This window comes from Panicum virgatum, chromosome 7K (assembly GCF_016808335.1).
Source record: "Panicum virgatum strain AP13 chromosome 7K, P.virgatum_v5, whole genome shotgun sequence".
Classification (NCBI taxonomy): Eukaryota; Viridiplantae; Streptophyta; class Magnoliopsida; order Poales; family Poaceae; genus Panicum; species Panicum virgatum.
This window is the reverse complement of record NC_053142.1, coordinates 22,553,489-22,570,669: the sequence shown is the minus strand read 5'-3', so window position 1 is coordinate 22,570,669 and position 17,181 is coordinate 22,553,489. Positions and strand designations below refer to the sequence as shown.

Genomic DNA, 17,181 nt, shown 5'->3' with positions numbered 1-17,181 from the left:
AGTTTTTCATCACTAGCTCATGAGTAAATTGGTTGCTATGAAATAGTGAAAGTCTGCTATGTTTTAATGATAAGAATGAAAATCAAAACACACAGCTCTTTTATGAAGTAAAGTGAAATTAAGAACTACTCTATAAACGATTGCCCAGAAAATAAAGTTAACTAAGACCACCACAACAAACACGTGCTATTCTGGACTACAACTTTATAGTGAAGGAAATAAATATGTTTATATCATGTTGTAACAATATCATTTCTGCATGCATATAGAAACGGTAAATCTACTCGACGGTGATTACGAGTTGGTGCCCGCGAATACTACCACTCCGGAGAGTGTCTCTCTTAATTATACTGACTTGAATCAAGACCCGAACCAATGTTCGGAAGAGCCCAAGGCTACCTTTGAACAGTGCCCAAGAAGGCAAGCCCCGGTGCATAATCCCATTATTTTACGCATTATATTCATCTTACTATTTGTATATGTTGTAATAATTTTATTGCACATTTACGTTTTCTAGGAGTTGATCGAAAACCTTATATGCATGATCCCTAGGTACCTATGTTTGTTATCCGGATCTTTTTCTCGACTAGTTGCCCCGCTAACTAGGTACGGTAAAAGTCGAGAGGTTTCCTGCCTCTCGCGAGTTATAGGAATTTTACTGACTTTAATTCCTGCTGAAATATAAGGACAACGGCGGGGTTGTGTAGTTGTGATACCCCGCTGGTGTAGTCAAAACTGGCTAAGGTCGCGGGGTGTGGCTCATTTCGTTAAGCGTTTGAAAGTACTAGCCACATGCCGAGAAATATGGTAATCGGTAAGCTGAAGTACCTGATTGGACCGGCGAGTGGAACGACCATTCACCCTCTTGGTAGAAGTAGGTTTTATTTTTGTCCGGACGTACGGGTGCAGAGACGTCGGGCTCTGTAGTCGGGGAGGGTGACCCGGATCCACGGACTGGAAAGAAAGGGGAAATGTTGTGTGGGTGACTTGGTTCCCATACGTGTGGTCTAGGTTCCCCTGGCCAGGTTGAAATCCGATTCAGAATCGTCCGCCTCTCACGGCATGAGACTGCTTAATGTTTTCAGTCACACAGAGTAACAAGTGGAACATGATGATGATAATACTGCTGGTTGATTAAATGATTGCTCTACCATGTTTGTGTAGAGTTAGATGCAAACTTAGAATGGTTAATCCAACTGGAAGATGGCTAAATAAAATCTGAAAATAAGGATCAACATTTAGTGGCATTTTTGGCAAAACAAACCCCACCAACCAAAAAGCCTTGCATGTCTAGTTATCGGACTATGATATATCCGGAGACGGGTCAGTCTTGCTGAGTATTAGTATACTCAGCCTTGCTTGTGGCACTATTTTTCAGGTACTAACTTTGAAGATCTGTTGCGAGTCTTACTTGGCCGTGTACCTTGCCTCCGGGTTGGTCTGTTGAGTGGGATGGCCCTTCAGCCGGTGCTGACGACCCTCCCGCTGAGTGACGCTTTCGTACGGGCTTTATCGATGCGTCACGTATTTCGCTAGTTATCTTTTAAATGCTTCCGCTGAACAATGAGACTTGAATAATTTGAGTAGATGGAACTCTGTAGTACTTTCGCTACTCTGAACAAGGTTTGTAATAAATTTTCCTTTCCGCTGCAAACTTTGAGATGTATGAAATGTTCTGTGTTGTAATCTTTGGGCTCACCTTCGTGTGAGTGTTGTCTGCTGATCCTGGAAGAGCGTGGCTTTTATCGAGGCTTCACTCGAGGAACTACCGGTGAGTGCCAATTTGGGTCAGAGTTGCTTAGCAACAAAGATCAGTGCACCCGGGCCCAGTAGTTTTGGGTGGTTCCGCCACAGCTGGCATCAGAGCTCGCAGACAGCCTACCAGAGATGGCAACCCTTGTTTTCTAACAACAAACCTTAAAACTTGACTTCAAGACTACTAAAGTTTTTGAAAGAGTTTAGGACCTCCAAGGACAAGTCTAGGACGTAAAGCCCTAGGGGATCTTATGGGTATAATCAGGTGGCTTATTTTGTATGGCTAACTTCCAGCACATTACTTTTCAGTATTTAAATTCCGCAATTTAAATTCTGCAACTACATCATCGCCGCGGAGGTATGCTTACTCAGTCAGCTGAGGGAGTCTGACCTTCCCTTCGGTGATGCGAGCCGAACGCTGGAGCTCAAGTAGTGGCCTACTTGAGCTGCTGCCCATATACCAACTTCGGTTGATTATATGGGGAGTAATGGTTCGAAATTGGAATTCAATTCCCCGTCGAAGACGGTACCCAGTCAATACGTTGTTTCGATAACGTATGCTTAACGTTGTCCATACGGCGGTAATTGTATGGATGCCGGTTCTATAGTGATCGGTAATGTATGGGAACGCTTTCGTGAGTGCTGGCACGAAAGGTTCAATTTATATATTATCAATTTTCTGCAGGTACGCTAACCCGAAATCGAATTTTAGGCTATCTAGCTATATCGAGTAGCTACATAGTGAGAGACGTATTATGTATGCCACCGAAACTAACCACGTAAGTCCAAGGTTACCTGGAAATTCTTTTCTTTGGTGAGGACGGTTAAGATCTGCATTCATCCTCAAATCATCAGCAAAGAAACTTTTGAAAGAAATCAGAATCGAGAAGTTTAAAACCCGGTCTTAAGGATCGTCTAGGTAATCTGTGAAATCTGGAATTCTGGTTTCCTTGAATCTTTAAATGATGAAGATAACCTCAAATCAAGTTTGGTCTGTAAGATGAAATATAGCTACATAAAATTCAAATCTGATGTAAAAAATTGAGAATTTTTGAAGCTTCCTACCTTAGTGTTTTCGAATTTATAGTAACCTTCTGCAAATCTGTCAAGTTGGAACAGTCTGTCTAAACTGAATTTTTCGACAATCTTAAGTTGCTCATCTGAAAAATCGTTCAACACAAGAGTTGTAGGTAACTTAATAGAGAACTCACTGTAAAATTTTGACTTATCTTTGCCAACTGGTTTGGGAGATATGGTCAATTTACTCACTCTCTGGACAATCTGTTTTCTGGTTTGACATCGCTTCAAAACCTTGAGCATTAAACCTTGTTAGGTTCTGAACTGGCCTTAGTGTTGACTAGATGAAATGTTCCTCACTACCTTGGGCATCTTCTGTAAAAGTTTGAGAATTTTTAACCAAGTAGATTGTCCTTGGTGAAGAAAACACTATCTCTCTGTTCGCTGAATTTTCTGGACATACAGTAAGGAAGACTTTTAAGAAAAAGACCATCATAGGGTTGATCTAGACCTAGCCTTGACTAGAAAAGTTGTGCACAATTACTTAATACACGTCCTAGAAAAATTTCAAAAAATTTTTGGACCCCTAAAAATTTTGAGATATGAAACTCTAAGGTTGCTTCCGGAACAATTGAACTCTCATTGTCTAGTCTAAACCCCATGAGATATTGCTGAAATTTTCACCCTTGTAGATGATTTTTCTTGGATATGAGTTGAATACCAAAGTGGTCACAAATTACATGATCTAGGTTCTCACAAATTTTTAACTTCTTGGGACTAGTATACTCCAAGCTATAGACAAAACACTATTGCCCGGCCTGCTGAAAAACAGCCAGAATACAGAAGCAAAGACTGAATATTTCAACCATCTTATCCATTGTTTTAGCCTTGGGGTTGAATACCAAAGTTTCTCCAAATATCTTAAGCTACATACCTACAAAATTTCAACTTCATTAGATGTATATAGTAGGAGTTATGGCCTAAATACAGTGACTCTGTTCAGAAAACCAGAGGTGTAGTAATGGAATTTTTCGACCATCTTACTCTTAGAATTAGCCTCTATGTTGACTACCAAAGCTGTAGCATATGAAATTATCTAACTCCTGTCAAAATTTCAAGGCATTCTGATGAACGGAACGCGAGTTATGAGTTTTCTCGTAACCTGCAGCTTCCTGCACGTTCGGTTAACCATGCCTTTCGAGTTCTACTCATCTGCCCATCTATCCTTTGAATCATACCAATGTTAGGGACCATATTGCTGGTGTTAAACCTTCCATATTGTTGAAGCACAATGTTCTCCAACCTCAGAATGCTGGTTATCAATAGCTCAACAAAAAGAAGAATGACACAAGGGATGACTGAATTTACTTGGACGAGTTGAAGGAATTCTCATTTCTCTTCTTGCTCAAATGGGTCTTTGGAAGACTAAAAATAGGTGCACCAAAATGCTAGAATATCATGCATAATCATGACTGCAACATTCATGCAAAACTTGTAGCAAAAGTACTACCGATGCATTGTTATTACATTCCCACGATTTAAATCACATATGCATCTAGTAAGGAATTGTGAATATTATCTGGCTCTTCATCTTCCTTTCTTGCCACGAGCATTATTTGGGTTGCTATGTTTTTAACTTGTCGTGGTGTTCGTCACTAACCTAAGGTGCCGCGACGGAACCTAGGGCCTCGTGTGTGCTACCGCAACACGATTGTGCTACTAGGTGCGTGCTGGTATCTTGGTCTGTGATAGCGACTCTGTGGCAATCTATTTCCTCGCAACCTGAATAATGTGTTGAATTGGTTGAGTTCTATCTTGGTTCAACAAAAATTAAGAGTACTTGCCTGACCTTCTAGTAGCTAACCTACATTACAACCTGAGCACCCCATGCCCACATACATGATCATTCTACCAAATAGATATACCCCATCATGCATGAAAACCATGTGCATCAGAAGTTATACACCAGGAAAACGCCCATCATTCAATAGTATCATGACAAATGCATCATGCCATGTGCATCATGTCATCAATGCATAGATCATTTTATCTGTGCAGTGCATCCCCCAGACATATATTACCTAGGTGCGTTGCCTCATTACAACCAAACACCTGCACCTAACTTATCAATGTGTATCATCAATCTCATGACATATTGGCATCTCCACCATACATCATGACATTGAACTAGTGTGCATTTTTTCTCAAAACATGTACCAACCCCATTAAATCATCTTGAGCAAGAATGTCTTGAGGAAAGTTTGTTTCTACCGAAGAATAAGATCTCTATACTAGAAAGCTGTCAGATGTAAGCGGACCAGCAGGTACAGAAGGAAAACCAAAATCTTAGACCTGGCCAACTACCTCAAAATAAGTTGAGCCTGTGTAACAGAATTAAAAAAAAAACAAATCTCCTTACTGCTGTAAAATTTTGAAATTTTTTTTGGAATTGTAACCCTCAAAATTCAGTCTTTTGGTAAACCCCTATGATCCTATCAACTTGTAGCAGTCTGGACACATGAATTTTTCGACCCACATAAAAGCTTTTCCTGAGAAAGCGTCCAACACGAATGTTGTGGATAACTGAGTCTAGAAGCTACTGAAATTTTTTGAGAATTTTGTTTCAAGTGGTTTGGTATTTACAGTCAAAATACTAGCCCTCTGTTCAGTCTGAAATCTGGGTCAACCTTTAGGCAAACACTTAATGATTTGACTATCTTAAGCTCTGTTTCTGAGTTGGAGTTGACTAGAGGAAATGATCACAATTATCTTAGGCACCCCCAGTAAAAATTTGAGAATTTTTCGACCTTGGATTCCTCAGTAATGATCAATTCTATCAACTACCCAGAATCTGTTTTGCAAAAGAATCATCAAGTACAAGCTCTTCTAAAGAAGGGAGAAGCCTAAATGTTTTACTGCGACAAGGATAGAGTTGCATGGTTTGAATCTCCATAGTGGATCAACTGAATCGTGATCTCTGAAAACCAATTCTTGATAGGTCACCCCTTCCAAAGCTTTCCAGTCACTTGAGTATTAACAAAGTATATCAAGACCCTAGGCAAAATTTCTCGCTAAATATATCTCATAATGCTATACCGAGACCACATATAAATACCCGTTACACTCCAACCTTTGCCGATTATGGATTTCATGATTGGTTTGCCAAGCACCTCTCCAAGGCCTGATTCCATTTGGATCATTATCGACAACCAACACCTTTTCTTCAATTACACACTATTCATACTACCAAGAAGTGAGCCGGTATTCACCTTGATTACATTATGGTCTGCATATCACACCACATAGAATTAATCCCAATAGTGACATTCAATTCCTAGCACATTTTTGGGAAATCCCTTGTAATCTTCTCCTGTCACCAAACTGATCCGAAGTTCATCTTATCATCCTCAAACCGACGGCCAAACTGAAAAGAGGACCGAATCTTAAAATACATGCTAAGATCTTACATCATTCATTATGACAACCATGAAGGCAAATGCCCGTTTTTAGCAGAGTTCTCACCCAGCTATCAAGCAAGCTTGAAAATGGCACTATTTGAAGCCTTGTATGGTCAAAGGTGTCGAACTCCACTGAGTTTGTCACAAACCAAAGACCACTAAATATTTGGACTAGACTTGATCATTAGGCAGAATAACAACCAAAGATAATACAAGAAAATCTTAAAGCTACCCACTCTAGCCAAATGAGTTATTTGGATAAAAAGAAGAAAATCTTTGCAACTCGAAGCCGGTAATAATGTCTACCTTCTGGTTTCACCAACCAAAGATACACACACTTGCCACCCTTAGTTTATTCATCTGAATCTCGGGACGAGATTCTTTTTAAGGGGGGTAGGCTGTGACACCTCTGGTGTCAGTTTAACCAAAGCCAGGCAATTAACATAACTTCACACATAAATGAGTTAAGAAAGCTTAAAGAAGAACCCTATGTCTAGTTCTTGCAAACTTGTGTGTAAATGTATGTGTGCATGTGTTTGAGTGCAATGCTTGAAAAACAATATTTGGTATACTTTTAAACTTAACTTGACATGTGTGGTAATAAGGTAATCAAACACACCTTTCATAATGATCTATAAACTTTCTCTGCAAATCAAATTCAAACTGGAAAACCATCACATGAAATGATTAATGGAACCATTCTTTGATTTGTGAAGATCTACTAGTTCAAACAAAATAATAAAATGAGGCCACAAATATTCAACGCACAAGTAGTTTGAAATCTTGAAATTTCTTTAAGGAAAGAAGAAATAAAACATACTTACTTCGGAGGTCTAGTAAGAAAATATTTAGTTCTTCCTTAAATGACAAATTGGAGTTGTGAACAAACTGAAATTTTGAACAAGGGACCATAAACATTCCTTTAGCATAATAATAATAATAATAAATATTTATAGGAAACAAGAATGCATCATTATATATGAGTATGTGTGGACATAAAACTTGTTCCTTTAACATTCTTGAACTTTCATGCTCAACTGGTCACAAAGAGGTAGAATAAAGACACACTCATATTCTTGTGACACATAGTTTAATTTATAAAGACTTTTTGGCAAAGTCAAGATTTAAACAAATCAAATAAACAAGAGTTCAATTTCTAGTAATAAGGAAGTTAAAAATAACTTTCAAACCAATGCACTTATGCATAGGAAAATGGATCTACATATTCACCATGTCATGTTCAACAAAAATCTAGTTGAAGCCTAGGAGTAAAAGTGCCAAAATTCACATGAAATGATAAATACTTTAAATGGCAGTTTTTGAAATAATTAAATAACTCTCAAACCATTGCTCGAATAAAAAAGTTCATAACACAAAAGTTGTAGATCTCGAAAAACTGAGCAAAAGTGGTATTCAACACTTTTTTATTTGAGGTCAAGAAGAGGGAGAAAATTTGAAATTACAGAACTTATTTTGGAACTTTGATTTATATACGAAACTGCCCCTGCCGTCTTCTCCTACCTCCGTTCTCCCTGCACCACGCCCACGACGGCGTCCGTACGCCGGCGAAGCCACCTGGCCGCCCCACGCGTCGCGCCTCCGCCCAAAACCGCTCCTGCGCCCTTTGTTTCCCTGGAACCGCTCCTCCCTGGCACCATTGCCGCACGCCACGCGCCCTGCTTGCTCCTGCGCTCGCCACGCGACTGCCATGGCCGGCCGAGCTGCCACGGCCGTGCGCGCCTCCCCCAGCACCCGTTCTCCCCAGCAAGCTCGCCCCCAGATCGACCTCCCCCTCCTCCCTTGCCTATAAAGGGCAGAGCCCAGCCTCTCGCGCGCCCAGGAAACTAGAGCCGCCGCCACCATTGCCGGACGCCGCCGGAGCTCCGTGGAGCCACCATTCCGGCCCGTTCCTCCCCAAATAGAACCCTCCACGAGCTTGGTCTCTCCCCACCGAAGCTCCTCAGTCCGACTTCGCCCTCCCAGCGTCGCCGGAGAAGCACCGCCGCCGCCCAGTCCCGCCGTCGTCCGCCCCTCGCCGTGGAGAGCCCAGCTCCGACCACCTCCGCTCCTCCCACGACCACCAAATGGTAGCTCTCGAGCCCCTCTCCATTTCCCCCCACTTTCCCCTAGCCGCCGGCCAACCTCATCGCCGGGAAACGCCGAGCCAGTTCCTCCCCTGTTTTGGATTTCCGCCGGGGACCCCAAGTTAAAAGAACCAAAACTTCCAGGGGTCAAACTGCAAAATGTGCCTAAACTCAAAACAGCAAACTTCAAAAATGCCTAGAAAATCGTATAAAAATCAGAAAAATGCAAACTAAAATGTTCTGGAATCCTTAGAACAAGAACTACAACTTTTGTTACAGTCACATGTTCATATTTTGCTTTATTTTAATCTGAGAAAAAGAATAAGAAAATCACCTTATGCATGTCCATGCAGTTCTACTCAGCAAATGACCTTGATTTTTGGATATGTTATCAATAATGGAATATTAAGATCACAGTAAAAAGATGAAACCCAACCAAAACAGTTATCATATTGGAACAATCAAGATTCTCTAATCTGTTATTGACATTCTCGAATTAATACTGGAAAATATGCACATGAACTTGCTCTGGAATTTTTACTAAATGCATGTGAAACTGAATTCCTGTTAATACCTAAATTTCATATTTATTTCAGTTCATTTGCTATATACCATGATTTATGCTTGCTTAATCAACTTAATTCTTCATATATAGTTATTATGCTCAGAAAAATCTATATTTATTTCTGAAGTCTCTTTTTAGCTCTGTGTTCCTGTCTAAAAATTTTGAGCTGCATTTACTGAGTTTTGCTTTGGTGAATAATCATGCTTAATATCTTAGTGCTAGATTTACTATTTGTGTTCTGAGTAATCTACACCATAACTGATCTTGATCTTTGGACATGATCTTGTTTAGAGTATGTTATATCTGTAATAAAAATTTCATATGCAGTACTGGTTAAATGCACCTTGAGAAATTTATGCTAAATCATGTTAAGTTAAATGCATAACTAATTTATCTGGTGGTTATAAAGCTCGATAATTTTTCTGGAGTATGTTTCGCTCATGAGTAGGCTTTGGTAAAAATTTGAGAATCATATCCCTAGCACAACTCTCTGGAGAATTAATCTTAGTTAATGGCTTGTTGTTTTTGTTCTTTTTATTACCTCAGCTGTATAAGTGAATAAAATCTGGAAAAAATTACAGTACTGAGTAGATGCTTGGTAGATGCTCCCATGAAATTTGTAGCACCAGAACACATATCAAACTTGCTGTGCAAAAAGGTGAAGCAACTAGAGTAATCTACTTACATGCTTTGTTATGGTTAATTACTTTATGGTTGGATGCTGAAAACTATACCATAGATGCTAAAGTACCTGTTTTGAGTTAATTTAGTTTTTCATCACTAGCTCATGAGTAAATTGGTTGCTATGAAATAGTGAAAGTCTGCTATGTTTTAGTGATAAGAATGAAAATCAAAACACACAGCTCTTTTATGAAGTAAAGTGAAATTAAGAACTACTCTATAAACGATTGCCCAGAAAATAAAGTTAACTAAGACCACCACAACAAACACGTGCTATTCTGGACTACAACTTTATAGTGAAGGAAATAAATATGTTTATATCATGTTGTAACAATATCATTTCTGCATGCATATAGAAACGGTAAATCTACTCGACGGTGATTACGAGTTGGTGCCCGCGAATACTACCACTCCGGAGAGTGTCTCTCTTAATTATACTGACTTGAATCAAGACCCGAACCAATGTTCGGAAGAGCCCAAGGCTACCTTTGAACAGTGCCCAAGAAGGCAAGCCCCGGTGCATAATCCCATTATTTTACGCATTATATTCATCTTACTATTTGTATATGTTGTAATAATTTTATTGCGCATTTACGTTTTCTAGGAGTTGATCGAAAACCTTATATGCATGATCCCTAGGTACTTATGTTTGTTATCCGGATCTTTTTCTCGACTAGTTGCCCCGCTAACTAGGTACGGTAAAAGTCGAGAGGTTTCCTGCCTCTCGCGAGTTATAGGAATTTTACTGACTTTAATTCCTGCTGAAATATAAGGACAACGGCGGGGTCGTGTAGTTGTGATACCCCGCTGGTGTAGTCAAAACTGGCTAAGGTCGCGGGGTGTGGCTCATTTCGTTAAGCATTTGAAAGTACTAGCCACATGCCGAGAAATATGGTAATCGGTAAGCTGAAGTACCTGATTGGACCGGCGAGTGGAACGACCATTCACCCTCTTGGTAGAAGTAGGTTTTATTTTTGTCCGGACGTACGGGTGCAGAGACGTCGGGCTCTATAGTCGGGGAGGGTGACCCGGATCCACGGACTGGAAAGAAAGGGGAAATGTTGTGTGGGTGACTTGGTTCCCATACGTGTGGTCTAGGTTCCCCTGGCCAGGTTGAAATCCGATTCAGAATCGTCCGCCTCTCACGGCATGAGACTGCTTAATGTTTTCGGTCACACAGAGTAACAAGTGGAACATGATGATGATAATACTGCTGGTTGATTAAATGATTGCTCTACCATGTTTGTGTAGAGTTAGATGCAAACTTAGAATGGCTAATCCAACTGTAGCAAGTACTGTAGCAATTTAGTGTGTCTAATCATAGTCTAATTAGACTCATTAAATTCCTCTAGTAATTTACAAGCAAACTATGCAATTAGTTTTTTATTTCGTCTAGATTTAGTACTTTATGCATGTAAGATTCTCATTCGATGTGATAGTTTTGGAATTTTGAATTTTGCAACTAAACAAGGACTATATGACTCTGAACATTTCATCATTTTCCCACATTTGTTCGTTGGAAAAAGTAGTACAAATAAAAAGCATCAGCCAAATATAATTCAAATCGAAGCACAATATGCCAATGAAGTTGACCTAATGATGGCATCCAAGAAACACCGGGTATAGTTGTATTTGGAATAATGACGATTACTTGTGGACTGCATTACACTAGTAGAGAAAGGACCTTCAACACCGGGTGACAAGGGCCTTAGGCACCGGTTTCCAACTAATACCCCGAAACCGAGACTAAAAGTCTCGGTCTTCAGCACGGGTTAAAAGAATCGGTGCCTAAGGCTCTCTTTAGTACCGGGTGAAGGTTCCGTCCGGTACCAATGCATCAGTACCGGGTCTAGTCTATACTGGTATTTTTGCGGTGGACCAATAGCCCTTTTTCTACTAGTGTTACTAATATTAACTGTTGTTTGATAGGTGATCGCAATGAAGTAACCAAGCGAAAGGGAACAATTTTGACACATGTATGGGATTTACGAGAGGAAAAAAGAATAGTAGTGAAATGCAACCATATTGGGCAACCTATAGGAAAAGAATGTGGTATTTTAGGGCAATTTTGTAGGCACCATAGCCTGAAATGGTGGTTATTGTCCTATAGATGTCAAAGATTGGAGATACGCCAAGAAGGATAGAGTTGAAACCATACTTCAATGAATTCAGGTATGCTTAGTTTTATAAGATATCATGGTATGAAGAATATGTAAACTGGTTCGTCCAGGTGCCCCACGAAAACCTAAATCCACTGGCCCAGGAGGGACCCTGTTGGTGCTGGTGAAGCTAGGGTTGTTCTAGAGTTGGCAGTCCACTCAGAACACCCTCGAAAGCCGTAAGCCGTAGAGATGCAAGAAGAATAGAAATTAGGGTTTGAAAAAGAGATGGGTTTGGAGATAAAAAGTAATTGTGAATATGTTTCAATCGATTTGGTTGTCCTGGAAAGGTGTCAGCGCGGTGTACTGTTTGCCAGTGGGTTCACGTGGCGAGTACTGCAGCAGAATCTTTTCTATTTCATCCGTGAGCTTCCCTATCCTTGGATGTCACGGTCTGAGTTGTGGCTCTGCTGATTCTTCTATTTAAGCAGGGTCCGTTGCACTTGAATCTTCATTCTTGCAATTATAGTTATGGGTTCCAAGTGGAGTTATTCACTAGAGAGTACTCGACGTCTTGATGAGAGTACTCGATTCGTCCTTGTAGGTGCTAGAAGAGTGTTTGCGAGTAGCACAAACACTTGTTATCTCTCAGGCCGCCACCTTTGCTTCTCACATCGCAGCCATCCTGGTCGTCTTGGTGGGCTGGTGGTGGAAGCCGTGTCAGAAGCCTTTTCGGGAGGGAACTGTGGTTCTTTCGCCCTCGATGGCTTCAGGAGAGATGGAATTGTTTTTGTTGCAAAACGTATCAGGTGAAAGAGCAAATGCAAGAAGAGGATTTGCGATGTTCCTGACCATGCATATCTTCTTACAACAAGCCTTTTCCTCCCTGAATGTATCTGGATTACTCCCCTCTGGGAGTAACAAGATTTGTATCTTTATATCGGCCCTTGGGCTGTCTTCTTTGTAGTTGAGATCGAGTGGTGAAACCGTTGAGATATGTGTATTTTCTTATATTGGGATGTAATCCTTGTTATTTCAGCTGGATTTACTGTACTGCCACGGGGTGTGATTCAGGCTCCGATAATTTCCGTTGATAATCATGACTAAAAGGTAAAGTGTGATTCAGGCTCACTAACGACCATTTCCAGGCGTCAACTTGATTAGAAAATCATGAGAGTTTGCATTTCTTACACGCATCCTTATCCAATAAAGTACCTAAATCACACTTTACCTTTTAGAATATGCAAGTTGTGTTTTCAAGCTAATATGCAGGTTACAAGCACACTTTGGCTCGACACAAAATTACAGAAAATATCAAAGTACCGATTCAGGATCAAATGGACTAAGTGAAGCCCAAGAACTGAAGCAAACCTAGCTGGGGCAGGCCGTGCCTCAACTTTAGGACAAGGGGAGACCAAGACAAGCCCACTCCAGGAAGTTGGGGGCAGTTGGCGGCCCGGGCAAGCCGACCGACCTACCTGGTCGGCCGTCCAGGCCCGTGGGCCCCACCGCCTCAACCAAGGCACATGGCGCTTCCCTGTTGGCTCACAACGTCGGTTTGGGGTGCTGCGGCTGGTGTCTCCCTGCTATAAATACAAGGGGGGGGGTAGAGAATAGAACACACACACACACACCACACCTCTCACTTCCTCTCTTGCATTCCTTGCGTAGTCTTTAGGCTTAGTGGAGTTTAGGAGAAGTCTAGGAGTCATCGAGTCACCGGAGTTGCTCGAGAGTCTGGTATGGGTTCATCTCTAGCTCTCTCATGTAATATTCAGTCGTTTATAACAGAATTAGACTATGGTTACCGATATCTGCTTAAAGTATATTCTGAGTTATCGAGTATATGCTTCTTGTCATGGTTGCATTTTTATTCAATGCTTGAATTGCATGATCGCCCTGTGCTGGAGATAGTTAGTCTTTTGTTCTTAGAACTCTATCAACTGCTCCAGTATTCTTATGATTGCTCTAGTGTAATGTCTGTCCATCTGGAGGATGGGGGCTTCGCGCGGGACACTAGAGTATCCCTTACTAGTGTAGACATGGTGTCTAGATTAGCTAAGAGTTGCTGGATGTCAGCTATACCCACGGTTTGTAGAGGTAGCCGGCAGGTGGTGACAGCCCTGTCTGTGCCTTTTAGTAATCCTCCACATTCGGTATGGGGGGTAGGAGGTAGATAAAGTCGCCGGGGTGTACGTGTTCCTCCCGTTACTTCGATAGCGATCTCCCTGTTGTGTAGTTTAATCTCTGACGAGCTAACTAATGAGAAAGTGTAGATATAACTAGCCTGGCACAGCTGACTCGACCTCTGACTTTTACCTTGCTCCCGTCCTAAAGTAACATTTATTCTTTTATCCAAGAGAGTAGTTTGTGTGTGTGTCACACTACCTCCTACCATGTTATTACTTTACCCCTGTTTATGCATGAGAATATCCAATCTAGATAGAGCTCACCAACTGATCTATATATTCTCTTACTCATCGCTTTCCCTACGGAAATATAAATGACACCCCGGTATACTCCCGGGTAAAATGCTACAGCAGTATTCCGTGCGCTTGCGGATCTATTCGTGATTCATGAAATACTGCCGTCCCAAATTAGCGTCTGCGGGCGTCATCGCTAGGTGACGTTGGTAGGCGCCAACAAGCATTTTTGGCGCCGTTGCCGGGGAAGGCACAGAGTGAAATATATAGACAAAGTTATGAACAAAATCAAAATTGGTATTCGCTTGCTAAACAGGTTAACTTGGCTTTGTTTTCTTGTCTTTGTTGATATGAAAATAGGGTAGTGTATAACCGGTTTCGACTTGCCGCAAAACTTTCATTCCAATCCAGAGTCACTTTTTGAGGAGGACGCGAGCTCGTCTCGTATCACCTCGGAGATCACTCTCGGCAGTTGATCTAGTCATCGCATCGTCGTCAGCTCCTAGAGCTATGGCCCAGAAGACACTCCGTGATTACTCTGCTCCGTCTGCTAACTAGGTCCTGACCGGGTCCGAGGTTAACACCGGAGGAGAAAATTTCGAGATCAAGACGGGTCTCATTACGATGGTGCAGGCCAGCCCATTCTGTGGCAAGGCCAATGAGGATGCCAGCGCTCATCTCCAGCAGTTCCTGGAGCTCTGCAGTACTTTTGTTATCAAGGGTGTATCGCAAGATGCAATCCGGCTCCGTCTATTTCTGTTTTCCCTCTTGGGGGGAGATAGAGAAGCAATGGTTTTATGCTAACAAGGCTGCTGTGGATACTTGGGACAAATGTGCCAAGGCGTTCCTCTCGAAGTTCTTCCCGACGGGCAAAACCAATACTCTTCGTGGTCGGATTTCGAACTTCTAGCAGGCATCAAATGAGTCAATTCCAGAACCTTAGGAGAGGCTTCAAGAGTATATTCTTGCGTGTCCACACCATGGAATGGATAATTGGCTCATTCTACAGAACTTCTACAACAGGTTGACACAGTCATCCCGTGATCATGTGAATGCCGCTGCGGGTGGAGCTTTCTTCTCCCTGACCATTGAAAGAGCTACATCATTGATCGAGAAGTTGGTTTCCAACCAAGGTTGGAGCGATGATCGCCTCTAACCGCGCCAGCGAGGTATGCACTCTGTCAAGGAGGCTGACATGCTCGCTATGAAGATTGATCTCCTCCTCAAGAAATTTGAGGATTATTCCCAAGATAAGGCTCAGATGCAAACACTTCAAGCCTTGGAAACTCGCATGACGTGCGAGGTCTGCGGGAATGTTGAACATTCGGGCGACAATTCACCAGAAACCCAATAAGAAGCTCTATTCCTCAATGGCAGCAATGGGTTTCGTCCACAAGGAGGTTAGGGGTGGAATCAACCACGCCCATATTACCAAGGAGGTAATGGGAATTCGAATTCTTTCGGTCCTAACCAGCCTACCTTGAGAGATCTTGTCTACGGCCAAGAGAAGATCAATGAGTCCCTTCAGAAGAAGTTGGCCGCTACAGACAAATCTATGGAGACCATCCAAGCCAAGATGGACGAATTCTCCACTGCCATCAAGAATCAGTTTAGTTTCAACAAGATGATTGAGACTCAACTAGCTCAAGTGGCTGCTACCATGCCCCCTGCTTTGGAGAATGTTAAGGCTATAACCACACGAGGAGGTAAAACTACTCAAGACCCACCTTATCCTAACCATGTTAACAGAAAGAAAGCAAGCCCAGTGGCAGAAGAACCACCTCGGGAGGAGGAACCCGAGAAGGTTCATGAAGGGAAGACGGCTCCGCATGAATTTTATGATACCCAAGTATTACCGTTCCCTATGAGGGCAAGGAAGCCAAGTACAGATGAGCAGTTCAGCCGCTTTGTTGAGATAATACAACAAGTGAACATCAATGTACCCTTGATGGATGCGATGAAGGTTCCGACCTATGCTCGTTATATCAAGGACATAATCAACAACAAGCGACCACTGCCAACTACCGAAGTAATCAAGCTCACTGAGGCATGTAGTGCAGCTATACTTCAACAATTGCCCGAGAAGAAGAAGGATCCAGGATTCCCAACTATCAGATGTTCGATAGGGGCACAGAACTTCGACAAAGCCTTATGTGATTTGGGAGCCAGTGTTAGTGTGACGCCAAAGGCGGTCTTCGACCAACTCAACTACACAGAGTTGACACCAACACCCATGCAGTTGCAATTGGCTGACTCCTCAGTACAGCACCCAGAAGGAATAGCTGAGGATGTCCCCGTGAGAGTATGGGACAGTTTTGTCCCAGTCGATTTTTGTGGTACTTGATATGGATAATCAGAAGGAGACTACTCTCATTCTAGGATGGCCGCTCCTTGATACAGCAGATGCACATATTGATGTTGGGGCCGGAGAAATCCGACTCCATATCAATGATAAAGAGGAGAAATTTGACTTCCGACCCAAGAAAGAGCAATGCTTGATGATCCGGGTCAAATTTGGGCCAAATCCTCAGAAAATCAAAGAAGTCGAAGTCACACCCTCTCAGAAAGATAGTCTTATACCTTTTATGAAGACACTTATGAAAGAAGATTCAGTGAATTCAAAAAGGTCTAAGAAGAAGGGTAAATCAAAGGATCCTGTTCCTACGCCGCCAACGCCACCAAAGAAGAGCAAGAAGGTGTGGCGGAAGAAGAACAAGACGTCATCGACCGCTACTACTTCTCCAGGTACGGACGAAACGACCTCAACCTAATCAGGTATGGAGAAAGGTCCTGCTTTTTGACCCTAAACTAAAAGCAAGCTTGGGGAGGTTCCCTCCCCTAAGTCAATTGTATCACTTTATTTGCTTTCAATAAAAATTGATAAAAACTTCCAAAAACAAAATAAAAATTTACTGCTTTATTTCCCTTTTCCATGATGCGTGGTAAGAATGTTTTAACTCCCTTTTGATAAGTTGAAAGGATGAGTTTTGCTTTGCTCTATCATGTCTGTTGTGCCTAGTTTGAAAATAAGAGTTCTCTTGAGTTCATATTCGTTGGTTATACAAATATGTTGCCAATAAACCTGAAAGTTCCGTGGGT

At 41.9% G+C, this 17,181-nt stretch overlaps 1 protein-coding gene across 1 annotated transcript; it reads left to right on the top strand.

The window, feature by feature from the left end:
- The first annotated feature begins 15,658 nt into the window (after positions 1 to 15,658).
- On the top strand, positions 15,659 to 16,426 carry LOC120640013. The gene has a single exon (XM_039915917.1). The coding sequence runs from the start codon at positions 15,659 to 15,661 to the stop codon at positions 16,424 to 16,426; it is 768 nt and encodes a 255-aa protein (XP_039771851.1).
- Positions 16,427 to 17,181: the final 755 nt, after the last annotated feature.

Bases quoted from the DNA above. Each gene is read 5' to 3' on its own strand.
- LOC120640013 (XM_039915917.1), top strand. From the start codon at position 15,659: ATGGACGAATTCTCCACTGCCATCAAGAATCAGTTTAGTTTCAACAAG.